Here is an 18,702-nt window from a genome sequence, read left to right as displayed (position 1 = left end):
ACCCAAATTATTTCCTTAATGCAAGTTGATAAGAATCAGTTTTTAAACTATGGTGGTATTATGCAGTAATGATCTGTCATTATTCCATAATTCCATAATAGTCCTGGTTATAATCTCACCTTGACTTTGTGCTCAACCAGCAGAGTTCCTTCCTCTCGTCCTGATCCGTTGGCTGAAACCTGTGACGCTGTGCTGCGGGGCGGGGTCTCAGAATGCTCGCCGTTCTGACGAGGTTTCCCAGAATCCCCTCTGGACGATGATGTCACAGAGTCACTGGAGTTTTCCTGACTAAAGGTAAAAATTAATTAAGATTGGTGATTCATAACAATGCTAACGTTTTTCCTCAGGGTTGGATAATATGGTCTGGACAATAACACAACAATAATAAACTTTTTGTTTATTGTTTGTTTATGTTTAGATAAAACATGTTTGAAGCATTTTCACTAAATTGGTTACACTGTTCTTTTCCTCAGTCCAGTGTTAGAAGCAATGGCTTAAACTCAGTATACTAGGTGGCGCTGTGTGTACTCTCTAGACAGGGATTAAGACGTTTACTCACAACATTACAAATCAGCAGGACAGTTAGTCAAGTTGGCTAGAGTTAGCTATTTCAGTTAGCAGAGTTAGCTAGCTATTTTAATTAGCAGAGTTAGCTAGCGTCAGCTATTTTCAGTTTCCAAAGTTAGTTAGAGTTAGCTATTTTCAGTAAGCAGAGTTAGAGTTAACTATTATTAGTTAGCAGATTTAACTGTAGCTATTTCTAATTAGCAGAGTAAGCTAGCGTTAGCTATTTTCAGTTAGCAGAGTTAGCTAGAATTTGCTATTTTTAGTTAGCAGAGTTAGCTAGCGTCAGCTATTTTCAGTTTCCAAAGTTACTTAGAGTTAGCTATTTTAGTTAGCGTTAGATAGGGTAAGCTATTTTCAGTTAGCAGAGTTGGTTAGCATTAGTTATTTTAGTTAGCAGAGGTAGCTAGCATTAGCTATTTTCAGTAATCAGAGTTAGCTAGGGTTAGATATTTTCAGTTAACAGATTTAGCTGTAGCTATTTCCAATTAGCAGAGTTAGCTAGTGTTAGCTAGTTTCAGTTAGCAAAGTTAGCTAGAATTAGCTATTTTCAGTTAGCAGAATTAGCTGCTGATTATTTTATCTATTAGAGAAAGTATTTTTTTTCTTTTTTTCTTTTCTTTTTGTATATATGTTCTTATATATACTTCTTATATGTTTACATATTTTAGTATATATTCACTGTTATAATAAAACCTTGTTATCTCTGAAGTGTGAAAGTATATTACTGTACATTAATATGAGATTTTTGGAGCATTTAGAATCACCATGAAATGTGTTGACTTGACATTTAATTGCTAGATATTTTTGTATACTACACCAGAATAGGTCTTTAGTTTTATTCATGGATGAAAATACTATTCAAGATTAAAATTAATGACAGGAAATGAGTATAATAATTATTGAGAATTATCAATCAATTGAATGATATGGGAAAATATATTGTGATAAAATTTTTGTCCATACTGCCAGCAGAATTACTGTTTTGCAATATTGCATCCATCTGGTATAGCATCATTGCTTAATTGCACCATGGAATTGTAATTATGTTTATGATAATTAATGAATTAGTGCGTGCTGATTGGCTGGGTGCTACCTGTTGTCCTGCCTGTCGATGAGGTCAGTGCTGAGGCTCCGCCCCTGAGTGAGCGGTTCCATGTTGCCGCTGGGGTTCTCACCGATCCAGCCTGTGGAGAGTGAACACACCTCTAACTCCACCCCTCCACCATCCCTCACTCCCTCTCCCTCTTTCCCTCTCTCCTCCTTTCTCTCTCCGTTGCTGCCCTGGGGCCAGCAGGTGGTGCTGTCGCTCCTGCCCTCTCTCCTCCTCCTCCTCCCTCATCACCTCCGCCCATGGACGGGGGGAGGGGCCACCCTCACCACCACCTTTGATCTCACCCTGGGCTGGAACTTCAGCTTTATGATCAGTGGAGGATGGTGATGATGACGATGAGGATGAAGATGATGATGATGATGGTGGTGGTAGATCCTCACTCTCATCTTTGCTCTGCTTTGTTTTTTCGCTCTGCTCAAGAGACTCCGCCCCTCTCTCTCTCTCCTCGCTCTCCCTCTCGTCCTCCCTCTCCTCGCTCTCCCTCTGTGCTGCTGGTGGAGCTTCTTCCTTGGAGAGAGTGGAGGCAGTGAGAGCGGACTGGGCTGGAACAGCAGGTGTCTGATGTTCTGGAGGTGAGAGTGGGACCTCGCAGAGCTCCAGGGGGTCCTGCGAGTGTGTGTGTGGGCTCAGCAGTGTGCCATGTGTGTGTGTTAGGGTCAGCTGTTGTGTGTGTGTATGTGTGAGGGCTCAGTGCGAGGTCACTGGGCCTGGACGGGGTCACACTGGGGCTGTGTGCCGCTGCCGCCCCCTCAGTGAAGCGCTGTTGCCCCCAGGAAGCGCAGTAGGCGGGGGGCAGATCAGGGTCAGACTGAAGGGGCAGCTGGGTGGGGGGGGCAGAGGGGGGGGCAGAACCCTGCAGTTCAGCCAGGATGGACAGATAACCTGCAGGACACACATACGCACGAGTGGACACGGTGACACTGAACACAAGAGATCAGCACACGCACACTGAGCTGCACAATACTTAACCCTCTGAAGGGGAATTCCACTTATTTTTCAAAATTTCTGCATACTTATTTGGTCGAGATGTTGAGGGAAGAACCCTTAAAGAACCATCACTTTTAAGACTGTAGTGCGGGGGTCGCAACCCAAATATTAAGATGAGCCATTTTGTCCTTTCAATAAAAATCAAACCACTTTGGGAGCCACAACATTTTATGTCCATCTTACCAGCTTGGCTGTAAATATGTCTCAGTATGTGCTAATGTACTAGTATAGACTAAAAAATATAAACGAAAATACAGACTTACTTTGCTCTGCTTTAAGCTTAAACTCAACTATAGCCGTTTTTTTTTCGCATCTCTGACAGGAAACTTTTACATAAAAGTAGAACAGATTCTTGTAAAACGTCTATTAACGTTCAACTTTTACGAGGCTGAAGCTTCACATTCACCAGCTTCTTGTTCAAATTTTTCCATTCCACCTTAAATGGTGCCCGAGGCACCAGAATGTAACTGCTGCACCATTTAAGGTGGAATAGGAAAATTCGAACAAGCTGGCGAATGAGAAACTGACTTCAGCCTCGTGACTTTTTAGTGTTTGACCGTTTCTCGTTGCAGATTAAACGTTATAAACACAAATAAGTCCATTCGTCTCTAAATTAGTGATGTTCGTCTTAAATCTGTCTCTTTGCCTTTTCATTAGCTACTAGCTAGGCGATACTGTTGTTAATGTTGCTATGGTGATGAGCAGTCTGCGTTGATCTTTATGGTTAAAAGATGAATTAGCAGTTCTACATTAACCCCAGAGTTTAAGACCAACAGAACGATCAGCAGAGCTTTATTTTACTGCAAAGAAGGATTATTTTTTGTTTACCTACAAATCTAATTCTGCTGTGGAGCCGCATGTTGCCGACCCCTGGTGTAGTATAAAGTCTTCCCAGAAGAGTAGAGGCTGTTACTGCAGCACAAACTCACTATTATTACCCTTCATTTCAGAAGAAACACTAGAGCCTACAGACTTTTGGACGTACAGTGTTTATGGTTACAATATGAGACACATTATAATTACAATACGAAGCAATACGAGCACATTCCCGGTGTTTTGTCCATGTTGTGCAGCTCAAACACGCGAACACATACACACACACACGTAAACAGTGTGAATGACAGGTACACAAAATGAATGTGGAAGGTGGACAAAGAGAAGGAGGAATAAATGGATGGATGGATGGATGGATGGCTGAATGGATGGAGGGATGCAGGGATGGATGGATGTGACTGTAGGAGCAGAATGAAGGATTCCACTGCAAGGGAGGAGAGGAGAGGAGAGGAGGATTCCGATTCGGAGAGAGAGGAAGGCTGCTGAGAGAGGAGGATCTACTTCTTCCTCTCAGTCTTTTTCCATCCATCGAGAGAGTAACGAGGGATAGATGGAGGAGACAGCTGCAGGAGCGAGGCGGAGGAGAGCAGGTTCTGGCTCAGGGCATGCGGTCAACTTAACCACATCAAACGGCAACACACACACACACAACTCTAACACAACCAGCACACACACCTACAGGCTACCAGCATGCATTTCATTAAAGCGATAGTTCAGCAAAAATCACATTTATACAAACACCCCTAAAATGTAGTGGATCAGCCAGGACGGTTTTGGTGTCTGAATTTTATTGCTTAGTTTTAGCACTGGAGCTACGAGGCTAATGTAGCTAACGAGTAATGGAAGCTTATACCCACCAATTAGCACTGTGCTAACTGCATGTGTCAGAGTGTGTGGAGGTGTTAGAGTGTCTCTAATAGTCTTGATAATGTGGTTTCTGACACTGTATGACTCACTATGATCTTGAAACATGGACTAAAGTACATTAGCATAGCTCACATATTGGCAGTGCTTCCTCACCAGCTTCTCTATTTAACCTGTATTTGTCTGTGTCTGTATGTCTGCCTCTATCTATCAATCTATCTATCTATCTGTCTATTTATCTGTCTGTCTGTCAGTCAATCTATCTGTTGTCTGTCTATCTGTCTATCTATCTATCTATCTATTCATGTCTATCTATCTATCTATCTATCTATCCATCTATCTATCTATTTATCTATCTGCCTGTCTATTTATCTGTCTTTCTATCTGTCTATATGTCTGTCAATCTGTTTGTCTGTCCATCTATCTATCTATCTATCTATCTATCTATCTATCAGTCTGACTGTCTGTCTTATTTGTCTGTCTGTTTTTATGACATATTTTTAAGATATAATAGAATTTTGTTATAAAATGTCAGAAATGCTTGACTATAATCAAACATCATCTCGTAGCTCCAGTGTTAAAGCTAAAGAAATAAACTTCAGACAGTAAACACGACTCGACTGACTGAATACATTTGGTGGGGGGGGGGTGTTGGGGTGGACTGTGTAAATTAGATTTTAAGCTGGACTACTCCTTTAAATCTCTGTATCTTTTGTCCATGAATAGAAAACTATATTATCATTACAGTAGCTGCACACTTACAGTCTTTTATTCTACACTTATAAACACTATAATATGTTTCATGTCGCATAAAGTGTCTTCATTTGATTAATCAGGACATAAATAACCATTAATGACATTAAGGACAGTAACAGTTCCTGTGAAGAGTGAATTACAGTAAAGTTCAGACTTCCTCACTGACGGAGTGGAAGCATCATGCACACGCTGCTTCACCCTGCACGACTGTCCGCATGCATGTTCATATCCAGACCCATGCATACAGGGGAGGGGGGGTCGGGTAGGGGGGCAACAAAATCACACAGTGTAAAGGGTGTTTTAAACAAATAGTAAAACAGGACTGATGTGTTCAGGGCCTTCAAACACATCACCTGCTCTTCAAGTTCAGAATGCAGTCTGTTAGGCCTGGACAGTAAATTTTTTTATTATTATAATTAATATCGAAAATAATAAGGATACATATATTTCTCGTATGATTTTTTATTCTGAGGTCAAAAAACAGTTTGATTTTGGAGGTTTTGATTTTTACGTGATAAAATGTTTTGGTTCTACAGAGCTATAATTCTGTTCTACACAGCAGAGTTAGCTATTTTCAACTAGCAGAGCTTCCTAGCATTAACTATTTTCAGCTAGCACAGTTAGCTAAAGTTAGCTATGTTCATTTAGCAGATTTGCAGATAGCATTAGCTGTTTTCAATTAGAAAAGTAAGCTAACCCAAGCAGTTTTTATGAGCAGAGTTAGCATTAGCATTTTTTAGTGCTGAAATTATGGAGAGTAAAAAAGGCTGTGAGTTTGAGGAAAATGTCCAGATTTCTTAATTCAAGTTCTATTCTACTCGGCAGAGATAGCTAGCATTAGCTATTTTCAATTAGCAGAGATAGCTAGCAGTAGTTCTTTTCAGTTAGCAGAGTTAGCAAAATTAGGAACAGAGAGTTCGAGGAACATGTCTTCATTTTTTCACTCAAATATTTTCTTACGGATTCAAAATGATGTTCAGACTAAAACTATACTGGGAAACATAATTATCAGTACTGAGTGAAATGGATAAATATACTGTGATAAGGTTTCGTGAGTATGGCTCGGTCCTTTTAGCATTTATTTAAGCGATGTTCTTCTGGAAAAGAAGCAGATTCTGAACGTAAGAGGCAGGTGTGGAAAAACCAAGACAGAAAAATCTCACGGTAATCACAGCGATTACCACAGCAGGCCCTTCCATCCAGGAACATGTGATGCCTCCGGAAGCCCAGAGGAGGATTAACAAAAAGGAAAAGGAGGGATGGGTGTGAGGGTGGAGGGGGAGGGGGTCAGCTAGATGGGTCTAAACTTTACCATCCGCTTTCTCCTGGTACACAGCGCTATCATCTGCAAAACTTCTGGTGCCTGAAATGTTACCATAATCAAATATGGGCCCTTCCAGAAGAGTCACAATATCCATCCGGTTCACTTTGGTCAGCCCTGCGGTCAGCGCATCCGCTGGAGAAACAGGCCACAGTGTTAGAGGAATTATGATGAGTAAATTCAATAAAAAACGCACATCTCTGTAAATATCAACAGCCTTTTGATGTTTCAAGGGCCCAAATCCTACAACAGGCTCCTTTAGTTTATATGTATGTGACTATGCAAATAAGCTCCATTCACACTTATACCTCAACTGTGGATGGGCAGGGCTACAGTGCTGCAGGCTGCAAGAGTGGAGCTAAAACTGCTATAAGCTGAATGGGCGGGGCTAGACTGCTGTAGGCTGAACGGGTGGGGCTAAACTGCTGGAGGCTGCAAGAGTGGAGCTAAAATTGCTATAAGCGGAATGGGAACTGCTGTAGGTTGAATAGAGAAAGGTTGAATAAAGACTCACTGGTGGCGTTCTTCCCGTCTCTGCTCACCCACTTCTTCAGCAGCATGAAGCTCTGGGCGGTGAGGGAGTTGGGGTTCTCCGTGCGGATGTGATTGATCTCATCCACCGAGAAATTCATCTCTCGAGCCAGCTCTGCAATCACATCATAAACGCAAATAAACAACACTGCAGACTGCAGCACAAAACAGCACAGCACTACTGAGCACACTGCACCAGGTCTGTGTGTATGAAAATATTTTATATTTATAAAGGAAAAATTGTGCTATAAACTATCAATTTATAATAATCATCAAAGGTTTAATGTATTTGTAATAGCCAAATACATTAGATGGAAAACAGCCATCACACATTATTTTGGTAGTCAGTATGATTCCCTTTTAATATATTTGAATTTAATTGGACAGTTAATAACATCAGAATATGCACATTAGAACTACCAGCAAATCTCCACAGGTGGTTGACTAGAACAGTGTAAAGATACAAATAATGTAAATTATATAAGATCCACCAAAAAGGCTATAATGACACTTATGATAGCTACACAATGCACTTAAACATTAAGAATGACTTTGTATTGGAGAATGTCAGCAGCATGCATTTATGTACCCAAGAGTTCAAATGACTGGAATCAACGTTTTCAATAACATAAAATTAATTTCAGATGAATTAAAAAAAAATACAATTAAAAGTTCTAATAAAATGAATATCCAGAATTTATCACATTTCAGTGGTGGAGATCAAATCTTAAGACAGATAACGTCACAAAAAATGAATGTAAAGTGCTCATTACGGTGTATTATTTATCATTTAAATCACCTCTTGTTCACATAATTATTGAAATACTCATATCAAAAACATCTAAAATACCTTTTGGTGACTAGTTTATAATTTTTGTAATATTTAAATCCACATCCACATGTTAATATAACAAGTGATTCCAAATTTTGAACTAAGAATACAAGGAAAATGCAGTACTCTCACAAAACGTGGAATGCTGCAGTGTAATACCACATTTAGCCAGAAGGAGGCAGTGCAACATCAAAGTATTAACATTCTACAACATTCACATTGATATCTAATCACTATCTCCTAAGTCCATAAAACTATAAAAAACATAAAAAGTTACAGAATTTAGGAACAAATAAATCATCCAAATGAAAAAGGCACAATATCCCATCTTAAATCATTTACTTGCATGTGTGAGGACTGTTCTAACAGATTACTTCAAAATGCGCTCCAACTGTAAAAAAATTATGTAAAAAAAATGAAATATTCAGACTTTCGATATTTACAAGGATTGTGTTATGATCTATTTAAACCCAAGGCATTAATAGAGATAGTAATAAACTAAATATATACAAAGTCATCAATTATAGGGTTCTTTCTAGTGGGGGGAGTCTGTCCCAAACCCTAACCCCTAAATTTACACTTCAGAAAATAATATGTAATTTTTTTTTCAATACTGTTTTATTAAAAAGATATTTTTGATTTGTATAGATAAAAGTATAGATAGAAGATTTACTTTTATACTTTACTAAAAAGTTACAGTTTTTGACAAAAAAAAATGTCTCACATTTTCATCTCAATACCAAAACATAAAAAGTTGTAGTTGGGAGGCGGAACCTTATTTTAGTACTTTTTTGTGTTTTAATGAAAAATAAGATGATTTTTTGAGTGTTCAAAACATTTGCTAGTCATGTTCTCACTCAGTGGGATTTTAGTCTAAAATCCAAGTCAGGAAATCCATATCCATATAAGCACAACAAGTCTAACCTGTCCAGCTGAGTCCCAGATGATCAGCCACGATAGCCATGCGAAGGTCCGTCCTCTCACAAGGGGTTTGCGGACCTGGGAAACAGAAAACACCAGAGAAACGAACTATTAGCATTGATAAGTCAAAATCACAAACCATTCAAAGCCATAGAAACACAAGTGGCTGCATCCTTTTCTGGCCAAACGTTGCTGCTTGAGAAGGGCATACGGGCGATCAGAGCTCATACTCCAAACTAGTGGACGTGTTGGGGGGAGCATCATACTGCAAAATGTACCAGACTCGCTGAGAGAGGCAAGAAAAGGAACAGCACACACACAAGATGGCGAACTGCTGTGTCTAAAAACACATGGTGCTCTGAATACTTCTGTGAATAGAAATTCTACAGAAACTATGCAGGCAATCACTGTGACTCTACTAAAGTATACATTAAAAGAAACAAAAGAAACAAAGGGTCTGCCATTTTCCAGACATTAAAAGGAGGGTGACTCTTCTGATGATGAAAAGAGGCATGCAGGCATCCTGTACAATCCCAGTAACACGGTTCACTGACGGTGAAAAATAGACACTGAGACTGCAGTTTCCTGCTAGCGGCTCTTGCACAGACAGACTGTCCAGTGGCCCCTCCCTCCCTAACATGCTACACCGACTGTCAAAGGTGGGGGAGAGAGAGAGAAGAGGGGATCCGACAAGGACAGGTACAGTAACACTCACACAGTACAGAGATGGGAGAAGAATGACAGAGAATGACAGCTACTGTTCACGCCACAGGCAATCCAGTCAGTCAATCACAACGGCTCATGCAACTAAGGATCAAGTAAAGTTTTCAATAAAGTTTTACAAACTAGGCTTGATCTCCGCGACGGGGGGCGCCCCGCGAGCACCTGCGCCCTTATTGCCCTCCTTCCCTCCTCCTGTCCGCCTAGTCCTCCTCCTCTCACTGCCCGCGGACCTCGTGACCTTTGACCTTGAGGGTGTGACCCCTCGGGAGGAGCTGGCAGAGAGGGAGGGCTGGGACTGGGAGGGGTCCGATAGGGAGGTGCTTCGTGACGTGCTGCTGTCCTCCTCCGACTGCTCTGCCTGCGTCTGTTTCTCCTCGTCTGAAAGGCGATCCGCCACTTTTGTTGCTCCCCCGCTAACGCTCTGAAAGAACTTGATCGACTGCCTACATAGCTCACTAAGGTTGGCTCGGTCTGCCTCGCTAACTGAGCAGTTGCTCAAAGCAACCCCTGATGACCTGTCTCTGGTTGGCTGCTGGGGGGAAACTACCTGCCTGACGATTCTCTCTGCCTCCCCAAGCTTCCCTGACCTGCACCCTGCAGTAGAAGAACTGACGGAACCATTCCTTTTGACATCTTTGACTGGAATTCTAGATCTGGGCTCTAGTGTGCTAGACGCAGGGTCCACTTTCCTAGCCTCAGGTTTGACAGCTTGCCTAGGTTTCTGCTTCCCTGAGCTTTGGTTGTTAAAGGTGAACCCTGCAGCCTTGACTGGGAGCCTAGACTTGGGCTGACCTTTGATGTCTATCTCTTTCTGAGAGTCTGCTTTCCCCTGATGACTCTGAGTATTGGAGCTGTCCTCTGCTGTCTCTGTGGAAACCCTACAGAACTGAGCTTCTATCCTGCTGGCTTTCTGGAGAGTGGGTTCAGAGGATGACTGGAGGTTGAACACTACACTACCACACTGGATGTAGTTAGCCTGGACACTGGAGGGCTCTAGGTTATTGTTGTTATTGCAGTTCTCTGAGGGGAAATCTTTCCTTTCAGTTGAAGCTGAATCAGAGCATCTGCTACCAAACTGACCTTCATTCATGTGGGTTTCCAAGCTAACATACTCTGGCATCTGACTCACTGAGGCATCTGCTTTAAAGTCGCTCAGTTCAGCGGAACCAGAGTCTTTCTTTATGGTTATGGAGGCAGCGATTCCCATCTTTATAGGGGTGCGCAATTTAGAGTCGACCTTGGAGGCCGTGACAGTACAAGAGGAGGCAGTTTCGCCTACAGTGTCAGTGCATGGAGGTGCATCCAGGCAGCCAGTGCCGACCTGAGCTGGACTGCCTCTGGATGGTGTAATGTCTGTGGTGTCCTCTACCTTCCCCTTTACAGTTCTCTCCCCTGCCTTTGTTTGGGAGGCACCTACCCCCGCACTTCTGCCCCCTTTGCCCTTGTCCCCTGACATCCCATCTGCGGTATGCTCACCAATCTGGAAAAACTGAAGCCTCTCCTCAACAAAGTCCCGCTTGCTCATGTCAATAGCGCCACTGCGGGTCATCTCAAACATCTTGCCCTCATGGAAGGGGAAGGGGTTGGGCTCGCTAGTTGGGGTGCTCTCATCAGTTGGTGTTCGAGCCGGAGTGGTGTCTGGTGTGGTAGCCTGTGACTTGTCATCCACTGACAAACCAAAAGGCTTTGGATCTTCATCTTTGCCTTTAGTGTCAAATACTCCTTCCTCTGCTCCTTTGCTGGACCATGGGTCGAAATCCAAGCCTTTGGTGGCAACTGTTTTGAATGTTGTATTCAGTTCCTCCTCAAGTTTGTAGCTGAAATAACTGTCCGCAAACCCTTGCCTGTCAGGGTGCCTTCCCTCCAAGGAGTAGATCTTGTCTTCATCTTTAGCACTGTCTGATTTTTTGCTTGATGAGTTGCTTTTAGATTTTGCTTTTTCTCCAGTATCCTCATTAGGAGTGCTTTCCTCTTCAATCACTTCCAGCTTGCTCTGGCTGAAGGATCGATCACCTGGTTTTCCATCGTTTGAGAGGCTGGAGGTTTTGGGATCACTCAACCCATCATCCTCATCCTGCAGATCATAACCATCAAGAGAGTCTATCTCTGTAGCATCGGTGTCATGGGAAAACTCTGCAGTTGTAGCTATAGAGCAGTCAGTGATAGACTGATCATTGCCATTCTGCTCAAAGTCCACATCATCTCCTTTGATGACACCATTCACACTTGACTCTTTGTGGTGGGAACCATTTCTCTCTGGTTTTCGAGGCCTCACACGTTTTTCACCTTCCTCTGCCATTTTGAAGGTGTACTTTTTGAGAGGAATGGGTTGAAAGACAGACTCATCATCACTGGAATCAGAGTTGTCAGCTCCAGGTGGAAGAGGAGAAGGTGGCTGGACTCGGATCACAGGGTCTGCAAGGAGGTGCCTGTCATGCTCCTCTTGGAGATTTACCTCCATCATCTCTGTTTCTGCCTCAGAAGATGGGCATGACACTTTCTTTTCAGGGTCAGACTGCTCAGTCTCTAATGGTGGAGGTGGAGGAAACTCAATGTAAGCTACCCGTTTGTCTTTTGTTCTTTTCCCAGGTGATTCATGTTTCCCTTTTGAAGACTCTGGTGGAGTGGCCGGTTTGGCTTTTTCTGCTGGTAGTTCCCTGAAGATGAAAGTCTTGGGTTGCTCCTCTTCCTCTGACTCTTCTGGTATTGGGCTGGGCATGCCAGTTATGGAGCCAATTACAGATTCTGGCGCTCTGGAGTTGAAGTCATAGCTAACTTCCTCAGAGCTTGGTGTTTCAGGAGTGACAGGGCTTCTTCCAGAACTGTCCATAAAAGTCACCTGCTCTAGTGTGTCATCCTCTGGGCTGCCCTGAGGTGAACACTGCTGTTTCTGCTTGACTGTGTAGAATGCGCCCCTCGTCTCATGTACTGTTCGACTTTCATGGCTAACTACTTTTTTGTAGGTGCTAAGCTGCCCAGTGGCTGTCTCCTTCTCGTACTGTTTGTCTACGTGAATGCTGACATAAACTGGCAGAGGCTTGATGTCTGCAGTCACACCAGGATTCACTCTCTCAATATACTCGATTTGGTCACTATCAACACCATTGCAGACTATGGTAGCATTTCCTACTGACAACACATCACTAGATGATTTGTTTGCATCAGAACTACAGTGGTGCTCACTTCTATCTAATGTTGGTATGTGGGACCCTACTCCATCAGATTTAACAGATGAATCTAGCTTTAAAGTACTACTTTGGTGATGGTCTATAAAACTAGATGAAACCCTAACAGGAATTTGTGATTCCGAGTTTTTTTTTAGAGAACCACTGTATTTCTCAGGGCTGCTGGGGTCTTCTCGAATCACTAGCTCTGTATATATGATCTTTTTGGTTGTTTCTCCTTTAGTGGAATTTCTGTTCTCTTCACTATCAACCATAGCATCTTGAACTAGGGTGTGAGACATTTTTGACTTTGGCGTTTTATGCTGTCCATTGCCGTGACTTTCCCAAGTTTTGTAAATCTTCCGATCTTTATCTACATCTTGCTCTTTGCTGTGAACACTTTTCTGATGTTTTGGGCTGGTGTTATCTGACACATTTCTATTTCTATCAGCAAGTGCTTGGGCTCTCCTGACATTATAAGTTTGCCCACTCTCACTTTCTAGAACTTTCTTTGGGCTATGCTCACCTTTGGAAGTGTCTGATGATTTGGGGAGATTGCCCCCCGCAAAAACTTGATAAACAGGCAATTTACTTTCCTGTAGCTTCCTTACTGGAGATCCAGAGGTTTGATCCCACTGGGGCCCCTTATCTTGCTTTTGAGCTTCTGCTTCAAATTTCATCCTAACTGAACTAACCTTGGATGTTGAGGGTTGGTGGTATTTAGAAGACTCGCTTGCACTACTTGCTGATGAGCAGTCACCTTGTTTTCCATTATCATCATTGTATAGAAGCAAAGCACGTCTTTCTGGGCTGCTAGGAAGGCTGGCACACTTCCGGTCATGAGCACCATACTTGTCTCTGAACCTATCTCTGCTCCACTCTTCTCCACTCCCTCCATTCCTAAACACTGATCTCTCAGGGCTGCTGCAGGTAGAACTAGGTCCAGATCTAGTCTCTCGAGCATCTGGCCTACGATGCTTCTTTTCAGGGGAGTGGAGCTCATCGTTCAATTTCTCTGTTTTATCACGGAAAAACTGTGACACTTCACTAAGCTTCTCCTCTGCTTCTTTGACAGTTCTGTCTACTCTGTCCTCATATATCATTTTGTCTCTGTTTTTATTCTGTCTGTCTTCAGATGCTCTTGTCCAAAAGGGCTTTTTAGGACTACCAGGATCGGAAGCATACTGCAGCAAAGTTTGCTTGTCATAGTTTTCACTGTCCTTTGAGGCTGTGCCTTGCTTGTCAGGTTTGAGCATGAATTCTCTCATTGAGCCACTGTGTGTTCCCTCTTCATAGTAACGAGATCGATCAATCACAGATTCATCCGAGTCAGAATGAGAAGAGTCAAATTTCTCAGAGAAGAGCATTTTCTCTGCAAATTTGTATGACTCTCCCCTCGTATCTGCCGATTCTTCCTCATGGTATTCCACTGAGTGCTGACTAAGTAGTTTCAGAGTTTTGTACGAGTCATCACCCATTAGCTGGGCAGAGCTGTCATCCTCCTGAAAGACAGGTGTGTTCACTCTGGAGGAGTCCAAATAGCAGGGCAGGGATTCTTCAGGCTCTTGCTCCTCCTGCTGTTCAATTTCCTCTTTGTTTTGAAGCTCCTTCATTCCACCACTGCTTTGGTAAATGTACATTTCTTTCTCAGGGTGATTTTTGGTTTGCCTAATGATGACCTCTGTTGGTTCGGTCTTATTTCCTTTCTCAATGTGAACCTCGATGATGCGCTCCACTTTGGGCATTGAGTCTCTATCCAGAGGCCTCTGAGATTGGTCCACTCCCTCAATGCTGCCTTTGTGCTCAAACAAGCCAGTTATCTCTCTGGATGGATCTCGGCCTGACTGAAAGGCTTTCATGATGTCTCTTACAGACATGGTCTCCTCAAGTCTCTCTGATGTAGCCTCTTTACTTGGTGGTTTGTGATACACCATTCGCGTAGTGGTTGTAATATGAGTCTCTTCTTTGAGCCGCATGCCTTTGCCCACCATGTCTTCCTCTGGATTTGTTCTGGCTTGGTATGCTTTCACTCTCTCCTTGATTGAGCCACCTGGTGATCTAGGCTCTGGGTCAACGCATCGGGCTGGAGGTTTTGCCATCCTAACCTCCTCCATTACAGGCTCCTTGGAGTCTTCTGGAGGCTCGTAGCTCCGTATAACGTGTACAACCTCAGTCCGTGTTTCAGTGATGACTGGTGGGATTTCCTGGAACAGAGCTTTGGGCCCCATTCCTTCAGCACTCTGAGGGGCTGAAGGAGTCCTCTCACTCCGAGTCTCAAACCCACTGTCTGACAGCGGACTTTTATCTTGGTCATGAGAGATGTCATCTGGGGAGTCAAGAACCACATCTGTTCCAAACAATGTATCTGCTAGCTTACAAAGCTCCTTTCTCCGAGGGGGATGGGTGCATGTTTGAGGGCGGCATTTTGAGCTTGTGCTCTTGAACCGCAATGGCAGGTTTTAAGACACGCTTCTGTTTCTCCTCTCCCTCTCTCCTCACTTCCTCTCTTGTCTGTTTTGCTTCTACAATTTTCGACAAGGAGCTTGTGCCAATGTCATTGGTCAGGTAGTCCACTACCTTTGCTAAGTTAAAGTCTCTGTCAGGAATGTTTTTTGTTTTGGATTGAGGTGCCACTGTCTCATACCGAGGGGGGCACCTCCATCCATTTTGCTGGATGTCATCGATGTCATCCTCTAGATCTTCTTCAACCTTGCTGTTTTTGATGTTTGCTTTACTCTCCCTCAGAACATCCTTGGTTAGTATCTCACTAACTTTGACCAAGTCTTGTTTGACTTTCTCTACAATCCTGTATGGTTCCTCATCTTCCATCTTATGCTCTTTAGGAGAGTCAGAGCGGAAGTTTTTGGAGACAGAACTTGCGTCAGTTTGCAAAATGGCTGACATTCGAATTAGATCCTCCTTCATTTCAGCAACATCCTTCAGTATCTCTTGACTGTTGGACAGAGGGGATGGGGAGGTGGACTTGAGGGCTGCAGGGGACATGAACAAAGGCGTTTTCACTGGAGACAGAGTTTTGGCAAAGGAAGACTGTGTTTGGGCATTGGCCTCTGGGGGCATGGTCTTTCTGGGGGACAAGAGAGCTGCTGTTGATTTGGATATATCTGGAAGCTTTTTAAACTGGTGTTCTGGCAAAACGTTTATGACTGAGTAAACAGGCACTGTGATTGTGCTGCACGTAACAGAGGTGGTGGAGTTGGGAGGGGATCTAAGGGAGGCATAAATGGAGCTGGAACCTGAGGACCGGATGGACTGATAGGAGGAAGATGGAGAGGACGACATAGACTTGAGTGTGCCGTAACCTGCAGAGCAGGAGTTTAGCGTCTTCTCCACTTCATCGAAGGCAGCATTTACACTGGTGGTGGCAGCATTGGTTGTAGCCTGTATCCTCTCCTGTAGGGTGCCAGACATTAGTGAATTGGGGGAGGAGGAGCGGTACTTAGTGGGTGAAACCGTCCCATTGATCAAGGCTGCTGCACTGGAGCTGGAGTTGGTTTTAAGTGGTGAGGAAAGGGAACTGAGGAATCCCCTGTGGGAGCTGGAAGCATCAGTTGTTCGGATTGAGGAGAGGCCTGGGACAGTTTTAATGGGGGAACCGGTTGATGGAGCATTTGAGGTTATGACAGATTTATAGGGTAAACTGGAGTTATACATGTTCAGAGAGGACTTGGGTGAAGCAGGGGGTGTCATAGCGATGGAGGATCTCTCTAGAAGTGAACCCCCAGCAGGAACCGGAGAGGTTCTGGCAGAAAGGGCTGCCAGGCCTTTTACAGAGACAGAGTCAGGAGTGTTCTTCCCTGGGGATGAAAGGAGGGTTGGGGAAGCCTGGACTGGATACTGGGCTTGCTGCACAACTGTCTTTATCGGAGACGAGATGGTTCTGTAGGAGCGTATCGGTGACGCAACATCACTGGCAGATTTGATGGAGGATGCAGGTGAGCCTCCGATGACTGATCTGATGGGGGAGGCAGAGTTTACAGACCACACGGATCTCAGTGGGGAGGCAGAGGGGGTGTTGGAGGAGGAGCTGGAGAGGGAGCCAAAGCCGGACTTGGCCTGTCCGGTGGCGCTGACGGGCGGGCTGGTCGCCCAAGCCTGGTAGGAGCGTGTCGTAAAGACAGGCTTGTAAGCGTAGCCAGAAGGCTGCGACGTGGTTTTCGGAGTGGCGTTGTGGCCTCTTTCAGCTGTTTCTAACATAAGCAAATTAACGAACGTAACATAAAAATGAACAGAAATTGTTAAAAGAGAGAAAACAGAGAGACACGAAGGAAGTTTAGTCAGAAAGGTTAGTCAAGGTGTGCCAGCAAATAGCAACAATTGGAAACTGTTGTCATAGATCATCATTAGAAATAATAAAAGCACCTAAGTTGATGGTGACAAAAAATGAAAAAAAAATTCCTGGAAAATAATAAATGTAAATGAACAAAGAGGATGCAAAAGAAAACCACAAATACAACTGTGAAATGTAGGCAGACTGTACAAAACACTTACATATAAACATAAAGAAATTATAACAAAATGTCAGAAAGGGATTCGTCAGCAAGAAGAGACGCAAAGATATAATAATGACAATGACAATGAAATAGCAAAAGTGTTTTTATTCAACATAAAAAGTGTAAAATGTGAAATAATACAATGCAAAACTGATTCACGAAACATGCAAAACAGAAATAACTGAATACTGAGCAAAATGAGAAGGAATGATGTGAAATACAACAGAAAAACAAAACTCCAGAAAAATATGATGACAGAACAGAGGCAAAAAATGGTTTTCATTTATGCTGATCTGAATTGAAGGCTTCATTTTCTATCCCAAATTCTTATTCACCAAATCTCATTACAGACTTTATACAACACCTTATCTGTACTGCAAACTAGCTGAAGAAATGGAGAAGAAAGTTTGAAACTCACTGGACGCAGGGTCGGTCAGATAGCTGTAGCGCTTTCGTAACGCAAACGAAGCAAAGGTATGACGTCGATCTTTGTTGTCATTCTGTAATAACAGGAAAAGAAAAAGGCTATAAGAGAACAGACTGACTCGGAACTGAAGTTATTCTGTCAACTGCTCTATGTATTTGCATGTATCTACTTCATCACTAAATGTTTAATTCAACAAATTTACAAAAAAATAAAAATAATTGTCTGTTTGACACTACACAGTTTTCACTGTTGTTCCATTGTTGATTCAAGCTCTCGGATACTTGGAGGTTTAATCGATCTGGAATTTCCACTATAAAGGAAGCTCAGCTATACTTGAAAGTTCATATATTTCATTGGAATATTGATCTGGCAGTTCGCATCATATGTATCTTGTGGCCTTGAGATCTGCGTGATGGTTATATCAGAAATGTGGAATCATCTGGTGGGCCCCAAAGACCATGTTGAGAACCAGTATAGTAGTAGAACACTATACAGTACTGTGCAAAAGAGACCACCCCAATTTATCGCCAAAATACAAGTTCTTTGAGTACAAAATTCTTTTTTGAGCATCAGGAAAAAAGCAGAAAAAAACATATTTGACAGAAAATTACACAACAATTAAATTTAACATAAGAAGTTTCAGTGTTTAGTGTGTCCCCCCCTTATTGCAGCTTCTATTCTTTCAGTCCAAAGCACCATTTGGACAGGGTCAGTTTTACAGAAAGAGGTGAGTTAATGTAACTTTTACAGGAGTTTCTCAGTGATTTTAGTCCCATCTGAGTGCATCAAGTTGGTCATTTTTGCTCATGTTTCAGTAAAGACTGCGATACCTTTTACCTTCTATAAAACGAGCAGTAAAAATAACCTCAGGTTATTTTAATCCTGGCTAAAATAAAGCTGATATGTCTCATCCTCCTCAAATGAACAGCTCAGAGCATTAAAACGCACAAATGAGAGCTAAAATGTTTGATTTTAAACTGTTATGTTGACTGTTGGCTGTGAGTTCCTAAGCTAATGACCAGTGCATTCACTTAAGTAGGACATATGGTTAGGTTGAACTGTATAATAGATAAATTAAATGTTTCAGCATGTTTTCTACTTGTTTCTGGAGTGAAGGCGGAGAGTAAATCAAGTAGCCACTTCCATCTCTGTC

At 42.8% G+C, this 18,702-nt stretch overlaps 1 protein-coding gene across 1 annotated transcript in view; it reads right to left on the bottom strand.

The window, feature by feature from the left end:
- Positions 1-18,702, bottom strand: part of LOC118823420 (ankyrin-3-like) — a 154,183-nt gene that overhangs the window by 5,735 nt on the left and 129,746 nt on the right. The window contains 8 exon segments of the mRNA XM_036593014.1: positions 120-288; positions 1,661-1,751; positions 6,432-6,575; positions 6,955-7,086; positions 8,728-8,802; positions 10,924-14,998; positions 15,000-16,804; positions 17,541-17,622. Coding sequence (XP_036448907.1) covers positions 120-288; positions 1,661-1,751; positions 6,432-6,575; positions 6,955-7,086; positions 8,728-8,802; positions 10,924-14,998; positions 15,000-16,804; positions 17,541-17,622 — 6,573 coding nt within the window.

Source organism: Colossoma macropomum, unplaced genomic scaffold (assembly GCF_904425465.1).
Source record: "Colossoma macropomum unplaced genomic scaffold, Colossoma_macropomum, whole genome shotgun sequence".
Lineage (NCBI taxonomy): Eukaryota > Metazoa > Chordata > Actinopteri > Characiformes > Serrasalmidae > Colossoma > Colossoma macropomum.
Note: the sequence above shows the minus strand (reverse complement) of the source record. Positions and strands in the feature narration are given on the sequence as shown.